Source organism: Seriola aureovittata, chromosome 7, assembly GCF_021018895.1.
Source record: "Seriola aureovittata isolate HTS-2021-v1 ecotype China chromosome 7, ASM2101889v1, whole genome shotgun sequence".
NCBI lineage: Eukaryota > Metazoa > Chordata > Actinopteri > Carangiformes > Carangidae > Seriola > Seriola aureovittata.
Window position 1 is genome coordinate 4,063,359 of NC_079370.1, and position 19,777 is coordinate 4,083,135.

Here is a 19,777-nt window from a genome sequence, read left to right on the forward strand (position 1 = left end):
ATTTACAGGATACATATGCATCAATGAGATAAAGTACTTTGATCTCTAAATGAACCAAAAACTGGCACATTCCCATCTAATCTAAATGTTTTTAACGGTTTCTCGGCTTAATGCCCTGCAACTGCACAAACTATGTCACACTATTTGGCTATCAATGAAAATGTATTACATAAAATTACATTTATTTCTGTAATGAATATTTGATCCATATCGCCCAGTGGTGTGTACAGTAGGAGAGAGGGCTGCCACACACACCCAGACAAATAATGTTAATGTATCATATTAAATTCACAATGTTTTTTAATGTAAAATCAGAATTTGACTTGTGTTACTCAGATAAATCAGTCAGATAAATATCATGTCATATCATTTATTTATATAATTTTATTTGTTTCGGTCATAGACTTTGTCAAACAGCGTGATATGTGACTGGGAAACCGCTGGAGACGTGATATTGCAGTTTTGTCTGCAGTACCGTAAGTGTCCTGCAGACGGTGCTCAGTAACTGGATGATATGTTAAGATGACCAACGTGGCACCCTGTAAATTGACAAACTGTCAGTCAAATGACAGTGTACATGTGGCTCGTTGGTCTAGGGGTATGATTCTCGCTTAGGGTGCGAGAGGTCCCGGGTTCAAATCCCGGACGAGCCCTTACTTATGCCGAAATATTTGTTTGGGCAAGAAACTGCTTCATTTAAATACCAACAGATCAATAGTGCAGATTAGATTCCTTCATTTTCTCTCAATTTAGAGTTGGTCTGTCCACATCCTCTAAATGTGGAACTACTAATGACACATATTCGTCTCAACTAAGACTACAAAGAACAACAATTATGTATGGAAGAAAGTCCAATATAATGAAGATCAATTAGAAAACAGGTGATTTATCTTGTGTAAACAGTATTTGGAAATATATAATTATGTAGGAAGAACGTCCTCGGGTTAGGGTTAGGGTTATCTGATCTGATTATCTCAAAGTGGTATTTCTCTCCCATTCCTGCTGAAATGATGATGTTGCACTACCACTGCTGCAGGTCTGGAGGAAGTGGAGCATGCTGCAGTATGATAAAGCGCCAGTAGGTGGCACTCGGCCACCAGAGAAATGCAAAGTTGTGCTGTGAACATCAGGGGATAACGTAGAAGTCCATACAACGTGGCATATACAGTGCAGCCTGGAAATCAATGTTGGACTTTCTTTATGTGTGGCTCGTTGGTCTAGAGGTATGATTCTCGCTTAGGGTGCGAGAGGTCCCGGGTTCAAATCCCGGACGAGCCCACCGTTTTTGTAAAATATGTAGTACAAGACATATAATTAATAGATAAAAAGGATTCATAACTAATAAATAAAAAATGTTCCTCAAAGAACGTTACACAATCAGTGCAAACTCCGTAATACATGGGAAGAACATAAGTCCTAAACTCAAAGGTTTCTGCTCTTTCCCACATAATGCAGCAAGGGTTAAATACAACTATTATTTGTTATATGATATTATATATATCATAATATATAATCTAATGTTTCTGAATTAAGTCATGCAGTTTAAATGTGCTATAATCACCAACTTTATTTACAATCAAGTGCGTTTTATGAGTGTTTTTGCAAAATATATAACTTCGCCAGATTTTGTTTACATTTTTTTCACACATGGATCAATTTATTTGGCAATATGTGGATCTGTGCATGAAGTGTAACTCTTCTGCAGTTGTTCACTTTGTATAATAGTAATAAAAAATGCCAGTTGAGGGGGTATTGCCTAATTTCATTGTCCTAATTTGTGCTAACTGTAAATGTATGTTGACGTTTGTGAGCTCGTTCTTCATTAGCCGATGCTGCCTAAACGCTGTTAACGCTTTGCGTGTGTTAATGTCCCACTGAATGAAGACGTGCAATTTAATTCAGCGCACCAAAGCGTCAGTTTGTTCCACTGGCTGTATTGCACATTTATTCAAGAGTGACTGCATCTACTGTTATAAAAATGGGTCTTTAATTTCTCACAACACACAAACAACACTATTTATACCAGCAATACAGCCAGAGCATCATAAATACATACTATAAAAGCATATACAATCAATAAAAATAGAAAATAAATAAATATCACATTCTAACAAGTTTCATTTGAAAAGTTAATCTATGTGCTTTATTTACTTATTATTTCCATTGTTTCAAATTATGGTGCCATATTGAGGTAGGTGTTGATAAAAGTGTAATTTGAAAATATAATTTGAAATTAGTCCATTTCTTTTTGACATTAATAAAATCCGTACAAAGAAAATAACATCCTCATCTCAAACAAATAAATCCCTTAAAAACGTTGTCCTGTTTCATAGAAAGTGTCCACTTAAGCACAGACACTTGCAGAATTTGAACACGAGACTCAAAGTGATGGGAGTACCCTCCACCTCTCCCACTGACTGCAATACAACTTCAGGAGCTGATTTCCCCCGAGAAATGCTCAAGTGACATTTTTCTTTTCTGACTCACTCCTGTGTCCACATTTTTGGCTCTAGAAGAGAAACCCAACAGTTCCCACAAAGAGCAGCATTTGGTGACAAGGGTGAGAAAAAACTCCCTTTCAACAGGAAGAAACCAGAGTCCATCATTGGATAATAATTGTGTAAGGGACTTACAGGAAAACTGCATTTATGTTTCTCAGCGCAATAATTTGAAATGTTCTGATAACTCTTACACCCATAACGAAGCTGTAATGAGTTACTACAATACAAACACAATCTCCCTACTTCTACTGCTTCACAGCCAAAGCATGTAACTATAGAATTGCTGAGTTGCTTAAAGGTTTAGATTTTTTCAAGTCTTCAGTGAGTAATGTTTTATTAATATTAATAAAGGCAGACATGTTAAGTATTCAAGCTTTTATAGCTTGATATAAGAGATATAGCTTTTTTTTTGCTTTTTTTTTTTTTTTTTAATTTTAAATCTTTTTACGATTTCTGCAACTAGTTGTAGCCGGATGAGCCATTTTGAATATGGGATCCAGAACGAGTCAGGACCGAATTAACCACTCCATGGACGGGTCCAAATCGGATCCGGGCCGAATGAGCTGCTTCATGAGCGGATACGGATGTGGTCTGGAAGTGGACTCCGAACAGGACCTGTTTTGTCGATCCGATCCGGAGCCTATGATACCTCCAGGACGGATCCAGTGCGGAGACAATTTGCTATCAGGGAGGTAAAGTAGGTCATAAAAGTTCGATCTTAGAAGCGATCGTCTATATGGTGATATAGTGGTATAGCTTTATTACAGATCAACTTTTGTAAGTGCATGTACATGTGTGTATACATGTCTTGCTGTGGTTGTGATGACACATTTAATTGTGAAACCATCAGTGTGAGGTTATTTTGGCCAGTCGTGACAGCTTTCTAAATGCTTTCTGATGGACACCTGCAGTGATTGAGGTCAGTGTCAGGATGAGTCTCAACGACATGAATGAAACTGAAAGTAACGTCCTTTGTGCATATTAAAACATGAAGAGTGAAGTACACGCACCAAGCAGCAGGCACATTCAAAAGTTCTCCAGGAATTTTTCTAGTTTTATAATGTTCATCATTTTATTTACCCAAGGAACATGACTGTCGGGTCTGTAGTCCAAAAACTCATTTTCCCGCCAGCCCTTGTGTTTCCGTTCCTGCGCACAGCCGCCCGGCTTCTCCATTGAGCGTCACTGCCATGACAACAGGACGATGGCTGCAAACGAGAAGGGGGAAAATGTGATTTTTGTGTGAACGAGGAGGAACAAACCGTCGTTTTTTACGGTCTGGCTCGTGGACGTGAAGGTAAGAAAAACCCGGGAACAAACCTAAATGTGTTTTGTCACCAGCGGAGAAGCTGTGGAAATAACAACGACACTGTTTTTGACGTGATAGCTGGTGCCCAGGTAACTTCGAGAGCTAGCTAATTAGCCGGCTAAGCTAAAGTTAATTCAGAGGGCTTGACGTTAGCTGCAAGCTTATTTACCTGTGCCGGATGCCTCCATTTGTAACCGACTTAAAACAGCTTTTTAATGCGTGTATGTTTCATTAATGCTTCCCAGTCATAGAGAGCTTGTTTGCCATAACAGATAGTTCTCCTGAGTGTACACCTATAAACCCACAGGTGTCTGGTCATGTGCTGTTAAAGCTCAGGAGTACACAAAGTTGAATACCAGCCGGCGAGTAAAACAGCTAATTTACATGCTAATTTCTCTGTCTCGTCCTTGACTGTTGAATTGAGTCTGTACTGTGGCTTGTGGTTGCACTAACAACGTGGAGTGTTATACACACATTTACGACTACAAAGCAAATAAAAGCCATTCTCATTCTGTGATAATTTACTGCCGCTCTAAATGACGGCTCCAGTTTGACTTTCAGCACGATGTAATGTGAAGGACATGTGTCAAACCACTTTATATGTTCTTTTTACATACTGAAACATGTATTCTTATATATATGGACAGAAGAATGTCTTCTAGTTATTGTAATATTTAATTTTCCTATCCATTTTGGTTATTAAAAAGGCAACGGCTGCTAATGGTGAACTGCTGTGATGTTACACATTATTGATCAATATGGGGAAACATGTTTTGCATGTAACGGTGAATGAATGATGTACCAGTTTTAGATCATATTAGGGATATGTCATTTACATGGAACATGAGAAGCCTGGTATTATATATACCTGTATACATGATCATTACAGAATCCAGGTTTCTGATTGTCTGCCTGCAGGTGTGTCTTCATCTCAGTCACTATGTTCTGTTTTAAAAAGGATGCTCAGGAACCTGGATTAGGTGTTTACATACCCCAATATCCTGGTCTATGGTGCTCCAGGTAGGGTATCAAGGTTTCTCAAAACCTGAATAAGGTCTTATCCAGGTTTCTGAAACCAGGATATGATGTTTACCTATGCAACAGAAAACAGGGATCCACTCCAATAATGCAATCATAACCAGGAAACTACTGTACATATAAAGACAACCTGTACGACACTGTCCCTAGTAGTAACTACTGCTGTTCCACATTTATTATCAAGGCGGAAGTCGTCAGACAAAGTGAACGATACCAAAGTGAGATTCTTTGAGTTGAAGACTTTTGAAGTTTCTACCAACTTCATCCTTGCAGAAAGCATTAGTTGAGGCAAATTTAAGATATATCCACAGCTAATCGATGAACAAATTGGGAAAAAGTGCATGTCATGTATAACAGGTTGTGCTCAGGAAAAACAATGAAGCATGCGGTGGTGCGATTAACACTGCTGTATCACTGGAAGAAAAAGCAAACATGTCTGTGTCCGTGTGAATGCAGCAACGGTTTGGTATTTTATTTCATTAATAAATAATTTTGAAATTTTAAACGCTGCTTTGTTATGAAGTATCTTGATAGAAGAAGCTGTAATATTCCTTCAACACTGCTCAGGTCTGTATGGCAGTGCACTGTGGTTAGGAGGGATTCTCTCTGTCTGGATTAGCTGCCCGTTCCACCTGCTCAGCACTTAGAAATTAGAAAAGCTGCTTGCCCCCACCCACCCCCCTCCTCACTCCCCCCCTTCAATCCTGGGATCATGTGACCTGCCTTCGAGGTCTACCATTGGCTGTGGGTGTCAGTGTGGTGCACAGAGTGCTGAGAGCCAGCTGAGTGGATAGTGGTCCAAGCTGTCACCGTGCCAGTGACTAAAGCTTCACCTTAATGGTTGAATTGGCAGAATAAATTGTTGGAGGAAGTTTAATGAGAAATATTTGCTCTTTCTTCATTACCCATTGTTGTGGTGCTGGTGAGCAAGTGACCCCACCTCTCAACTACATGACTGGATCTGTGAATAGGAGATACCACTGTGTGCCAAAAGTTACTTCATCATCAGTTTAAATAATTTTGTCCTTTGTTAATGCATAAATGTTTTCCTTGTGTCTCTCTTTGTTCATCTGTCAGTTGATCAGTAGTTCATCTTTAATATATTGCTACGCATTATCAATTAGGAGGACTGTATTTCAATGGAATATGAAGTTGTACACCACAGATTACAGAGACACAGATCAACTGGAAAACATCTGTATGTCAGGTTCACAGCAGAAGAAATCGAACCATTTTCCCTCTTATGTCTTTCCCTCTCTGTCCACGTAGAGGCAGCATGTCTCTGTTCAAAGCCCGTGATTGGTGGTCGGCAGTTCTTGGCGAGGGAGAGGAATTTGACCAGGGATGCCTGTGTGTCGGAGATGTGGACAACAGCGGCACCGGACATGGTCAGTGTGTCGTCAGTGTGTATGTTAACCACAACAGAGCATGCAGACTGCAGAACCTTACCTCTTATTGCACCACTTTCAATTCACTCTATGTGGATGCAAAAATATATTAGAGTTAAATGTTTATTTCCTTGTAGTATATGAATCATCATTGTCTCCACATCCATTATGTCAAATTGATTTGGAAACGAGACTTCCAATGACGTGCACCAATTGCAACACAAGGAACAAGAGATGCACAAAAATCAGTCTATTCATAATTCAAATCAAACATACCTCTTGGCAGAAAGGACAGGAAACGAGTCCTCGATTATATAGAACTTACTGATATCTAACATCTTATAAAGCAAAATAAAAATCTAAGCACTTGTCTTGTAACACTAAACATGCTCATATTTATATAGGAGGGGTGCATTTACAATTCTTGATGAATTCCAGCCCTTGATCCTACAGTGGCTCAATGCACTTATTGTAAGTTGATTTGGACAAAACAATCTGCCAAATCAGCGTAATGTAATGTTATTTAATATAATGTAATGTCTACCTGGACAGAAGTAGTGTCTCTGTGCAAGAAACCTAAAAGTGGCTGAAATATAGGCAGAACTCAAAGGGAAAGAAAATAAAACTATACTCTGTTCTCTGTATGAAGATGTCATGTGTGCAACACCCCTTCTTTTATTTTGGAATACTCCAGGTTATCATATTTGAAATGTCTTTGACTCCTCTATATATATTTCATTGTTTCTACTATTTTTAAAAGATCTTGTTTTATGTATTAAATATTTTACAGGATTTGTGAAGTGTCTTGAAATGTGATCTATCTTGAATTGTAACATCCATACTTATCTTCCTCTGTGACTATGACTTTGCAGACAAAGTGGTGGTGGGCAGCTACATGGGAATGCTGCGGATCTTCTCCCCACATGCCAATAAGTCCAGTGAGGGAGGTATAGCTGATGCCCAGCTTCTGGAGGTCCAGCTTCAAAATGCCATCATCCAGATGGAAGTGGGCAAGTTTGTCTCGTAAGTAGACCTAGACCAAACCTGGGCCAAGGCCACGTGGGGGTTAGGAAGGATATGTACTGCAGCCATGGAAGATTGTAGGTTGTTATGTTATATTTCAACATAATTAATAGAACATAGTTTATGCAGTTTATGATGTAAATCACATTTTTAAATTCTGATTTATAGAAGATGTTGAATGTTTTTTTGTTTCCTTGGACTGGACATTATGTCCCAGAAAATGGGAATGTTAGTATCTAGACACTAATGGATTCTATTCGTTCTACTGTTGGTTTCAGTCTTAACTCAGTGACACTCCTGATAAATCAAGTCACTGATCTGTGCTCTCCCACCAGGATCATTGATAGTCTTGCTAATCTCTCAGCCCTCCCTCCCTCCAGCCCCAACCTGTGTTAGTGTTTTGTAGGTCAAATTGGCATTAGCCTAATGTCTTCTACCAGGGAGAAACTTTAAATCACTGTCTCACGAATGCAAATCTCTGCCTTATTTTCTCACATTACACTCCTATACAAGTAAACACATAAAGCACAAAGTAAATGCGGATCAGATCTTGTACCATTTAAGGATTGCAACTAACTTCATTTAAAAAAAAAAAAAAAAAATGATGTTCTCAATTTATTGATTATAATCATTTTAGTCTATAAATGTCAGAAAAATGCAGATCACAAGTTCCCAGAACCAACAGTGTTGTCTTCAAAGTTTCTGTTTTTACAGTTTATAATAATTCAAAACAGAGACACGGAGTAAAAACTCCTGAACCTGCAGTTGACATTTTTGATGCTAAACCGTGTTATTATTGTTTTTGTCAGGGATCCATTACTGGCTTTCACACCTGCACTTCTTACTGTGGGTGGTTTTCTAATGTTTGTGGAATTCGTTATTGCAGTCAGTCCATATAAGAGCGTTGACTAAATGTACTGTAAATAAAATGTAAATGTCATTTAAATTAAGAACAAAAAAGTGTTGATGTTTTTAATTAAGTAGCAAACGGTTGCATTTAGTGAATATAGTCATGTTAGAAATGGTTTGTTAGTACATGCAAGTAGGTTGTAGCAAGTAGGTTAAGAGGTCACTGCTGAAGAGGACATGGAGCCTTTGATAGAGCCATTGGTCTGCTTCAGGAATTACACCTTTGATCTTTAGATTACAGGGCAGCTCCTCTGTGCTCTCTGGCCACCCTGACGGTCATATCTCTGTTTGTGTTACATACTGTGTGTGTGTGTGTGTGTGTGTGTGTGTGTGTGTGTGTGTGTGTGTGTGTGTGTGTGTGTGTGTGCGCGCGCGCGTGTGTGCTGCTGCTGCTGCTGCCCGGGAATTAATCACAGGTCTGTCTTTAACTCTGTGTCATGACCTTCTGTGAATTATAAGCATTCATAATATAGCTTATAATATAGCCTTACTTTAAACTGCCAGGCAGAAACACCCATTCATAACTCATCACACCGCTTTTTCATTCATAGAGAAAACATCCCTGCTGTGACTTACCACCACATTAACATGCCTTTTTTTTCTTCTGCGATGCATGCTAGCCCAAAACCACTATGTCAGGAGTTTCTCTCCCTCCGCATGATTTATCATGATCTATCAGCTACCCAGTGGTCCAAACATAGTTGTGCTCATACTATCAGGCTAACCACTGAGTTGCTAGCATAACTGTCAGAACCCAAGGGCCCTATCCTGCATTGTTATTGCACTGTATAATTGGAGAAAGAGCTGACCCCTCTGAGTCGAGGTCAAGCGAAATGTGCAGATGCCTCCAGTAGAAACGACTTGTTTTGGAGCAAAGATGATTAAATGACCCCTCACAGCCAAAACTATTTGAAAGTGGGAAAGAAGCGGGAGGAAAGGAATGATGTGGGGATAGTGACAGAATAGTGGTGATACATATATTGCTCAGTGGAGAATTTTATCCATCTTACATCATATTTAGCTTAGCAGTAAAGGGAACACACTGAACCTTGTGCCCTGAGCTACTTTGCCATTTTTGTGCGCTTTAAAACATCTGAACAGTTTAGGCCTTGGTTACTCCTGTCAGAATGAAATACTGACCATAACATTATTTGCGCCTTGCTCCAATTTTCAAAGCACTGTTGTCATTAATAACTGAAGAAAAAACGTTTGAAAAGTTGAATGCTTGAGCAGTAAAATGCACCATTTCAGGTTTTAAAAGTGGCTTATGGTGGCTATTGTTAGCAAGCTTTCCACACACACTGCTGTGTACCTGACATTACTGAGTCACTTCACTCTACTTCACTAGGACTTTATTCTTTTAGCTTGTCCCAGAAAAACATTGCTGTAGTTGTATTGTAAAAGTAAAACAGGACATAAGCACATTGTTCCTCACCTTTGGCATTTTTGTTTTCTTGTTTGGGGAGTCATGTCACTGACTAATGATTATCTTATTGAAGCACTCAACTGACTTAAGAAATCTTTGGAGATGAAAGGAAAATGAGCTGTTAACCTATTACTGACATTTTTTGCCACAGTGACCATCATTCAGAAGCAACTACATGGATTTGCTATATTCATCTTTAATGAAACATGGGGAGGGATAGACAGATGTTCATAGGTCATAGGTCAAACACTGATGTTGTTTCACTGAATATTTCATTGAAGAATAACAATATATTTAATGACTATGTGTCTTTAATTTAATTTAAACTGCTTAATCAAATTAATTACACATTGAATCAATGTCGAATCAACCATCAACAGCAACTATGTTACATTTAAATGAACAATTTTTAATGGAAAATTGTATGTGCACTGCTACAACAGTGTGTGTGGCACAACCTGGATGAATGTAAGACTGAAGCTGCAAACATTTAAATCAGTAACAAACAGTGACAGAGGCTGTCTGCAGAATAGTGTGCACTCTTCTTCTCTCAATTGAAGCCAGACCGACTTTGAAATCTACAGTAAATTAAGCATAAACACCTCCCCTTTTCAATTAAGCCACACAGCTAATTGAACCCCTAACCCTGGCAGAGATCCTGCCTTACTTTAGCCATTGATCTGAACACTGTACCTCCCATTGACGCACTGTGGGTGTATAGGAACCTCCCGGAAAAGCGAGGTTTCTGGGAAAAGCTCTGGTGGTTCGCCTCGAAGGCTTCCCATATCATCACGCTGGGAGCAGAATCCAAGTAAATCAGTCTGTTTGGAAGACGTCGTGTTTAGTTACCTGCGGTTTTCAGTGCAGCATTCTTCAGAGGGTGGTGGACATTTTGGAAACCGGCCTCGTCAGAGAAGCACGTTGTAAATATTGTCAGGGCAGACCGAGGTGGGCAGCTGGTGAAAGGTTTTGTTTCAGCACTGACTTGAGTGGTTTTTTTTAAGCAAGAGAGAAAACTTGAGGGATCCAGTTTTCTCCTCCCTTGTTGTTCTTCTCTCAACAAACATTACAACAGTGGTTGAAAGTTAGTAAGGCGGCATCAGATCTGGGTCCAGAAAGTGGACAGATACCTTCTCTGTGGGTTTGTGGTTAAGGAAATAAGTGAAAATCTAGGATCAGCATCACTGAGACCATCATCTACACCTCAGACATAACCAATGCTCAAACAACCCAGCAGCTGTTACAGTAATTATTTTAGAAGTATGAGTTAAACTATGAGAGACACTTTAGCTGAGAACATGGGTTCACCCAAAGTTCTGAATCAACCGTTATAAACCTGGGATCCATCTTATACTTCTGTTCACAGTCTCTGTTCAAATCTGTAAAATCTGTGGTATTCAACATAATGAACACAACATGTAATTAGGAAACTAATGCTATTGCAGTCATAAAGTGAGCATGTATTGACCTTCAGGTAACAGAGTTTGTTTCTGTTCTCTTCTCAGGTGTTCGGAGCTTCTTCACCTGGCTGTTCTTCACCCCAGGAAACTGTCCGTCTACTCTGTGTCAGGTAACACACATTCACAAGAGCAGCTTAATGCTTTTTTCCCTTCTTGTTTCTCATAACTCCTCAAACTTTGAGCAACTTTCACTGTCAAAATTATCATATAGATTTGATTTATTTTTCTGATTTGTGTGTTCAGGCACTGCAGGCAACGTGGAGCACGGTGACCAGTACCAGTTGAAGCTGGTTTATGAACACAACCTGAAAAGAACAGCCTGCAACATGACTTACGGCACCTTTGGAGGAGTCACGGGTATGTCTGGCATTTTAAATGCTTGATTTGACTACTTGTTACCTGATCAGTTTACCAGGAAAAGATGCATCCATGTTCAGGTGAAAAACACCAGCCCTTCTCTAGGATTAAAACTTCTCTTTGGCATTACTTTACAAAAACAACATCGGGAGTCTTACAGAACTGATCATGACAGATTTTAGATCACCATAGAATACCACAGGACTGTTTATGCATAATTATAGCTGTTGGTAACGCCACTCAAGGGACATTTTATGCCCTCCAGGAACAGTGGCTGGTGGTAGAACTTCTACTATTTTACCAGACTTGTATGTCCTTCTAGGCGTGAATCTTTGTGAGGACCAGAGTGACATTTTTGCAAAGTGGAATGCTGAACATCCAGAGGGCTGTTTGAGAGTTCAGACTTGGTTTAATGGTTAAGTTTGGAATTAGGTGTTGGTCCAGTTTAGGCATTTAATTGTTATGTTTTAGGGTTAGGGGCTATGGAATGTATTAAATCGGTGAGGGTCCTCACAAGTATAGAGGTACAAACGTGTGTGTATGAGTGAACATCTGTGCATGTGTCTTGGCAAAAGGGGTAATTGGCTGCACTGGACAAATACATGAAACTATAAAAGTCTCTAAGAGGAGCGAAGGATGGAAAGAGAGAGAGAGTGAGAGAGGGGGAGAGGGAGTAAGGGAGGGAGGGAGGGAGACAGAGAGGGACAGAGAGAGAGGGGTCATATAGCTGCTCTCTCTACCGTCAGTTGGGCTTTTGGAAAAACCAAGTAGGGGAAAGCCCTCGAATAAAACATCCAAGAAAAACACACACACACACACACACACACACACACACACACCAAAAGACACACTCACATGGGGAACCCCCTTTAAAGCAGAGAATATGGCATTTCCAAATAAAGGCTGTATTGTCAAGGTGTGTGTGTCCGTGTGTGTGTGAGGACAGACATTGCCAGGCTGTGGCCTGGCATGATGGACCCTTCATTCACTCCATGTTTACAGAGCATGTGTGTGTGTGTGTGTGTGCGTGTGTGTGTTTGATTGATAGAAAGAACAGTGTGCGCTCATTAAAACCAATACCTTGGCCTGTTCTGAATGCACGTGCACCATGAACCTGTACGTGTGTCCGTGTGTTTCCACATGCTATTTTCTGGTATTACCACACTGTGCAGCGGTATTTTGGATTCGTCATGCGAGCTCTCACACACGCTCCCGCTCTCCAACGAACACACAACACGTGAAGTTTTCGTCCCCGACACACACACAGATACACGCATACTTCAGGTTTGCGTGGATGCATCAGCCCGCATTTGACATGAATGTATACAAACGTGGCAGCACAAGACACACACGTAACCTTGCATGCTAGCACATACAACCACATACTTAAACACATATGCAAAGAAACACATGCACTCATATATACAAACATACTACTCGTCTCCTCTCCTCTCCCCACTCTTCTCTATAATTGATGCCGTCCTCTCTCCTCCTGCTCCATCCTCTTGTCACCTCTAGATGGCAGTGCAGGCCCTGGAATTGTACTTACTAAAGCATGAACGAATGGGATCCCGTATGGAAGGGAAAGTCCCATTTATCCAGCAGGGTCCTCTCATCAGGAGGGTCAGAGTTCAGCTCCAGTGCAGCGTCTCTGGATCTGGTAGAGATTCAGTGTCTCGCTCCAGGACACTACAGCAGAATGGGGTAGCTCGTAACTAGCTCCTATGCTTGGATTACAGGGCCCAACTCAAGCAAAACCCTTCCCATAACAATATTTCAAACTCTTAAAACTATTTTGTAAGCTCTAATTTTAGGTTTTAATGGTCTTTAATCAACCAGGTTAGTCCACTGGACAGGAAGACTGTTTTATTTTGTTGTTCCAGATGACCATGATAAAAAGGCAGCATCTACTGTAAAAAAGGTAAATAACTGACTAAGTAGAAAGAAAAAATCAAAACTTAACAGTAAAAATTAAGTAAGACCATCAATTTACAGACTGAATTTGCTAAATGTAGAGGGACAGAGTATCTAGATACAGGCCGTCCAGTAAACCCGCCGCAGTGTTTCTGTTTCAAAAACCAGAATTATGGTGCAACAGTCTTTATTTCCGTCATTCATTCATTCCACATGTTTTATTTGCCGGCGTTGTTCTACTTGTTGAGTTGTTTGGGATCATCTGAGTTTGTCTGAGTGGGGAAGCTGCCGCTGTTTGAGCTTTCCTCGCTGTTACTGTTTCACACAGTTTACATGAAAATGAGCTGATCTCACGGTTCAGTGGCTGGAACACACACACACACACACACACACACTAACGCACACACAAACACACAGACACACACACACTCGTAATGATTTGCAGACATAGCCCACTATATGCAAAAGTGCACATTCATGTACAAATACAGAAATAAATTCATCCACAGAGAACCACACAGGCACAGACTGCAGGGTGTTTTCTGTGTGGGTTTACTGAGTACAGAGTGATGGTCACAGCTCTGAGGCCAGACCAGCTGAATGTCCGAATATGTAGTTTCGTGTGTGTGTGTGTGTGTGTGTGTGTGTGTGTGTGTGTGTGTGTGTGTGTGTGTGTGTGTGTGTGTGTGTGTGTGTGTGTGTGTGTGTGTGTGTGTGTGTGTTTATGTGTGCGTGTGTGTGACAGCGCTCTGCTCTCCTATGCTCAGAGTGTGTGTTTGGATTTGGAAAGCCTCGAGTGTGTGTGTATGTGTATGTGTGTGTGTGTGTGTGTGTGTGTGGGGGAGTGTTTTTGCAAGTCGTGTCTGCTCTTACACGTGAATATGTGTGTGTGTGTGTGTGGGTCTATAATAGCAGCCATTTAGCAGTGCTGTAGGCGCTGTAATAGCAGCTCTATACTAATACTGCTCTAATAGCTGGGCTGCCTTTGGGTTTGGGTCACATTCAGGCCACACACACACACACCACACACACACACACACACTCTGAGCATGGACTAGTCTTTTCAAACTTTGGTCTGATACATATAGATACACACGTAGTCCCACACACACACACAGTCACACACACAGACATACACTCATGCACACAAAAAACAAATTGGCACACACACTTTTGCACACTTTCACATGTACCTACACACTCGCTCTCTTTCTCACACACACTCCTTCACCCACACACTGTCATTCACTCACACACACACACACACACACACACACACACACACACACACACACACATACTCCCACACAGAGGCGAGGCTCTGCCCGCTGCAGTGTGCGGCCAGCCTCTGTGCTTTGTTGGCTGCGCCGTGTGCTTGTTCAACATGTCTTATTAATGACGCTAATACGGGCCTGTTTCCTCCGCTGTGTCTGAGTGGCGGCGCTCTCATACTGGGCTCTTTGACACATTATACCTGGGTGTGGGTGTGTGAAATTACATGTACAGAGTTGCTATTAAGGCACAGCCCGGCTCTTACTTTTCAGTACCTCTCTTATTATTGATGATACAGCGGAGTGTCAGGCTGTCTGAGTGTGTGTTGTTTTGACCCTGGCGCTGGTCTTCAGGGTGGGAAACGACCACCCGACACCTGACAAATCCACAAAGTTGTTTGTCTGGGAGGCCGGTCCACTCCTCAGGTATCCAGCTGGAGTTCTCTTCTGTCCGAAGGAGGACACCAGCTGCTGAAACATAAAATTGGCTTTATACTGTTTGTTCTTTTTGTTTTATACCACCAGCACTTGTGCCCAGTTTTGATTTGCTGCTCACAACTGATGTATTTCAGAGAGTTCTGGATCTAATAAAGATTTTTTAAAGCTTTATTTTATACTTCTGTGATTTCCTAATAATTTCTTAGCCATATCCTGAACATCTGCTTGAAAGAAGTTTGTAATTTGGTATAATTACAGGGAAAATAGTGAGAAAGTTCTGAGACTAATTTAGATAGTTAAGTTCGTTGTAAAATGTATTCTTCATATGTATTGAATTGTATTCTTGCCTGTAGTAAAATTGGCCATTTTTGTAATGACTAAAAGGAACCAGCTTACCATAGCTTAGCATTTAATTAGAATTGAAGAATTCAAAGTGTAATCATGTAGTTCTTTCCAGAAAGGTTCCCAGTCCTACTGAGATGAAACCAAATGGAAAACTGACAACATTCAACTTCTCCATGACAAGACAGAGCTTTAACCAAAGAGTCACAAAATATGTTGTCATTTAGGACCAATTACTGTTCATGTAAATCAAAACTAAAGTAAATGTGGCTTTAGATTTTCATTTGATTATGTGCATTTCTTTTTTCTTTTTCTTTTTTTTACCCCACAAAAATTAGAAGAATCAGAACTAAGTTGTGAGAAGAAGCAACAATAAGTAGCATCATACTCAAATTAATATAATATTCAACCTTAGCTTAGAGACACTGCCATTGTTGCAATTTATGCTTTCGCATCAAGCAAAGTCCCACAGGAATGAACACAAATGACATGATCGAGCAGCGTGAACTGAAGTCGATGCATTTGATTTCCAAAACTTTTATCTATGTTTCCTTTTTTAAACAAAACAACCTGGTGCAGTAGACAGAACACACACACACACACACACACACACAACACACACACACACACACACACAACATACACATTCAGATGCTGCAACAATTGCTGTTGGCTCATTATCAAACAGCGTGTTACACACACCTGCACTCACAGGGTGTGTCTGCGGCGTGAGAGACCTTGTCCTTCAGTGTGTTAATGGCCACCCTGAACTCCGCTCATCACTCAAACACACACACACACACACACACACACACACACATATATGTTTACACTGGATAGGTGTGTAAGACTGTGCGGCTTTTCTTCCTAAATCCTTGGTGATAGATTCTGAGTGTGTGTGAGTGTGTGTGTGTCTGTGTGTTGCGCTGTAGGTGGCTGTCTCCCTGACCTCTAGTTGATGGCAGTGTGAGCTTTAATAGCGCGTTGAGGCCTAATTATAGTTCTCTGGTCACACAGCCCCACGGCTTTATGGCCTTGTGTGTTGCTGTGTGTTGCTGTGTGTTTCTGTGCGTTAGGGCTTAGTACGTCCTAAATCAGGCCTTTCCTCACAAGCACACGGTGTTGCACACTTTCATACCCGAAGCCAGGTGTGTGTGTGTGTGTGTGTGTGTGTGTGTGTGTGTGTGGAGGTGTTAATGGAGATATCAGATTCAGCCAGAGGGAGAAACACACCTCGCAGCACAACACGACATCACGGCTGAAATGAAACAGAAGCCATGAGTGTCGTTCAGGATCAACGGTACTTAAAAACTCACAATTTTAAAACTGCAGAGTCACAGCTGTCATAAAGCAGAGCAGCGATTCTGCCTGTACACATTTGAACACTTTGTCCATAATAAACTGTTCCTTTTTCTGCCTGAAAATCCAAACTTTATAAACTTCAGCTGGATTGGTTTAGTTATTCCTGCACACACTGTCTCAGAGGAAGAGGTACAGGGATGAAGGTGAAGCAGGGTAAAACAGCCTCAGTTCTGGACACTTCAAATGAACAAAATTGTTTTATTGTGCCATCTCTAACCTGGTCTGAAGGCTAAAGTTTATATATACCTGTGTATATAAAAATTCATTCATATCAAACTTACTTTCAGAGTTGCAATTTAAAATTCTTCTTATTGCTGATTAATCTGTTGTTGGTTTTGTTTAGTCTAATTTACAGTTTTAGGTACACTAACAGGAAGGCAGCAGTTTTGAAGGAGGAATAAATGGCTTGTATTCTTACATTATTTAAACAATCAATTATCAGAATTGTTGTTGATTTGACTTTTTGTTGTTTGACTTATCAAATAATCAACTAAATATTTCAGGTGCAACAAGCCAAATTCCATATTGTCCGTTCTTCAGTATATCATAAATACCAACAGCATGTGATTTGGTCTTTATGGGATAAGAGTAACTGAATCATCTCCTTTGCCCTCTCCCTTTCAATCAGGTCACCACTCCCTGTGCATCCAGTCTATGGACGGGATGCTGATGTTCTTCGAGCAGGACAGTTACTCCTTCGGCAGGTTCCTCCCTGGGTTCCTGCTGCCAGGTCCACTGGTCTACAACAGCAGAACAGACAGCTTCCTCACTGTGTCCTCCGCGCGCCAGCTGGAGAGCTACAAGTAGGTTTCTGGATAAAAACAACCTCAGTGTAATGTTAACAATCAAATGTGATGCTCACTTTTTCAGTGTGGAAATTATAATGTTCGTTTGTTTGTCTGTAATTATTTAATGCTGGTCAGATTTCTGTTGTCTTTGGTTTATATAGAGAACAGAGAAATACTCTCTTCTTATTTAAATGGCTGAACAACACTGACAGAGAAGTTTACATGTGACAAACACGTCACTTTCTAAGCACTTAAAATAATAGTGGACTTGATCATCTAACACATACTGAATGAATGTGGAGGGTCATAAACATAAAGGTGCCTGGCCCACATGAGTTTACAAGGCACTACTTACATCGCCTTCAGAGGAAGCCAGTACAGATATAGAGTCAACAAATTAAACATACAATGCTCTCGTGTCTTGATGATAGGCATTTAACAAAAACTGAGCTGTATTATCTTCTATGTAATCATGTCCTGTAATCGACATTAATCTGTCGTATGGAAAAGACTGCGACACCCAGGAGACATTTTCAATGAACGTTTAACTTAAAGATCGTGATATGAAGGACAGAAGAAGATAAAATGCATTTCATTCTCAACCTCATCCAAATCACACAGGTGACATTTCCTGTCCTCCTCTGGGATTGACTGGAAGTGTCCAGTTTCCACAATCACAGATCTTAACTGAGCACATACTCAGAAATTGAATGTGAATTGGTGCTCATATAAATTGCTGCAAATGGTAGAAAACACTCCAGTTTTGTTCTAAAATGAGAAAAAAATGACTTATTTTTGCTCATTTTGAATTTAAATAAAGCATGTTTTGGATTTTTTTTTTTTTTTTGAAGTAATTTAATAAGCTTTTGCTGACAAAATCACATGCAGTGTGTTATAGTTGACAAAAATTTACCCCAGTGAATGCACATCACTTTGCAAGTGTAAATCACCTGTTGATGGTTAGTGAGCAGTGCTAACGGCATCTGCTCTCACTCCATAGCTTGTCTGGATGGACCGAAACACACACACACACACACACACACACACACACACACACACACACACACACACACACACACATACATACACTGTGAACGGAAAGTACCTCACTTTAATTTAAGCACATGCACACTTCCCAATTCCCTCTGGCTGAGGCATGGAGAGCTTGTAGAAGTCTCACAGACTGTGTGGGTGCATTGTGTGTGTGTGTGTGTGTGTGCGTGTGTGTGCGTGTGTGTGTGTGTGGTTTTCTCTCCCAGCTGTTTGTTATCTGGATGCCCCCCCACCAGTATCAAGAGATTCTCCAGACTAGATATCACTGTGGAAACGCTGACTTCACCACTCTCCCTGGACACACACAAACACGCCCCTGCAACGCACACACTGCAGTAAATTACACAGACCTCAGAGGACACTGAGCACCTCTACATACACAACAACACTGCATTACTAATAGCAACAGGCTTGTTGTTTCCATTACACTGTGAAGTGTAAACTGTTGTGGAAATTGCCTGTAAACAATGAACGAACGCACTGCTTTCACAATACACCTCTAACTAAGATGATGTCCAGTTAATATGTGGCCTTTACTGCACCTTTATGTTCACTTCATAAAAACATCATCAGAGGTAGTTAATCTGGTGACCTGTTGACCTTTGACACGCTCAGTTTGAAAAAAGCATTCCTACAGTTTTTGTGTCTCAATAGATAAACACTGAGTAGAAATGTAGAAATGTGTGTTAGTCCAAACAGCTCATCCCCCCATTCATCTGACTGAAACACATGAATGACAGGAAACTGTTTGCTAATTAATCAATTGACTAAAACATGACATGACCTGCAGTTGTGATTTGGTCATATTCACTGCAGGAGCATTCTCAGCTACCAATCAGACTCGCATCTTCAGAGAAATCTCGAGTGGAGAAACTTTTCCAGGCTCTGATGTGCTGTAGTTTACTGATTGTTACATATATATATATATATATATATATATATATATTCCATATCAGATGGCGGGGTCAGGGCTTCACTGGCTGTTATACATTTAATATCAGATGACTGGTCAAACTGTTCTGCCTCGCTCAGTTTATTTAGCTTGTTGGACCTTCTCCTGCCCTGATGAATGAGAGCTTGGTGTGTGTGTGTGTGTGTGTGTGTGTGTGTGTGTGTGTGTGTGTGTGTGTGTGTGTGTGTGTGTGTGTGTGTGTGTGTGTGTGTGTGTGTGTGTGTGTTGGCGTCAGAGTCAGATTTT

At 40.6% G+C, this 19,777-nt stretch overlaps 1 protein-coding gene and 2 non-coding genes across 4 annotated transcripts in view; all 3 read left to right on the top strand.

The window, feature by feature from the left end:
• Positions 1–581: 581 nt before the first annotated feature.
• On the top strand, positions 582–653 carry trnap-agg (transfer RNA proline (anticodon AGG)). Its single transcript has one exon. It is a non-coding gene; the product is annotated as a tRNA-Pro (tRNA).
• Positions 654–1,206: 553 nt separating this feature from the next.
• Positions 1,207–1,278, top strand: trnap-agg (transfer RNA proline (anticodon AGG)). Its single transcript has one exon. It is a non-coding gene; the product is annotated as a tRNA-Pro (tRNA).
• Positions 1,279–3,633: 2,355 nt separating this feature from the next.
• bbs9 (Bardet-Biedl syndrome 9) overlaps positions 3,634–19,777 on the top strand; it is a 163,996-nt gene continuing 147,852 nt past the window's right edge. Inside the window, exons 1-6 of one of the 2 annotated variants that reach the window (XM_056381493.1) lie at positions 3,634–3,798; positions 6,118–6,236; positions 7,109–7,259; positions 11,100–11,164; positions 11,298–11,411; positions 17,367–17,541. In XM_056381493.1, the coding sequence (XP_056237468.1) occupies positions 6,125–6,236; positions 7,109–7,259; positions 11,100–11,164; positions 11,298–11,411; positions 17,367–17,541 (617 nt within the window). In that variant the 5' untranslated portion in view covers positions 3,634–3,798; positions 6,118–6,124. The remainder of the gene's footprint in view (positions 3,799–6,117; positions 6,237–7,108; positions 7,260–11,099; positions 11,165–11,297; positions 11,412–17,366; positions 17,542–19,777) is intronic. The other variant, XM_056381494.1, reaches the window with a different exon arrangement.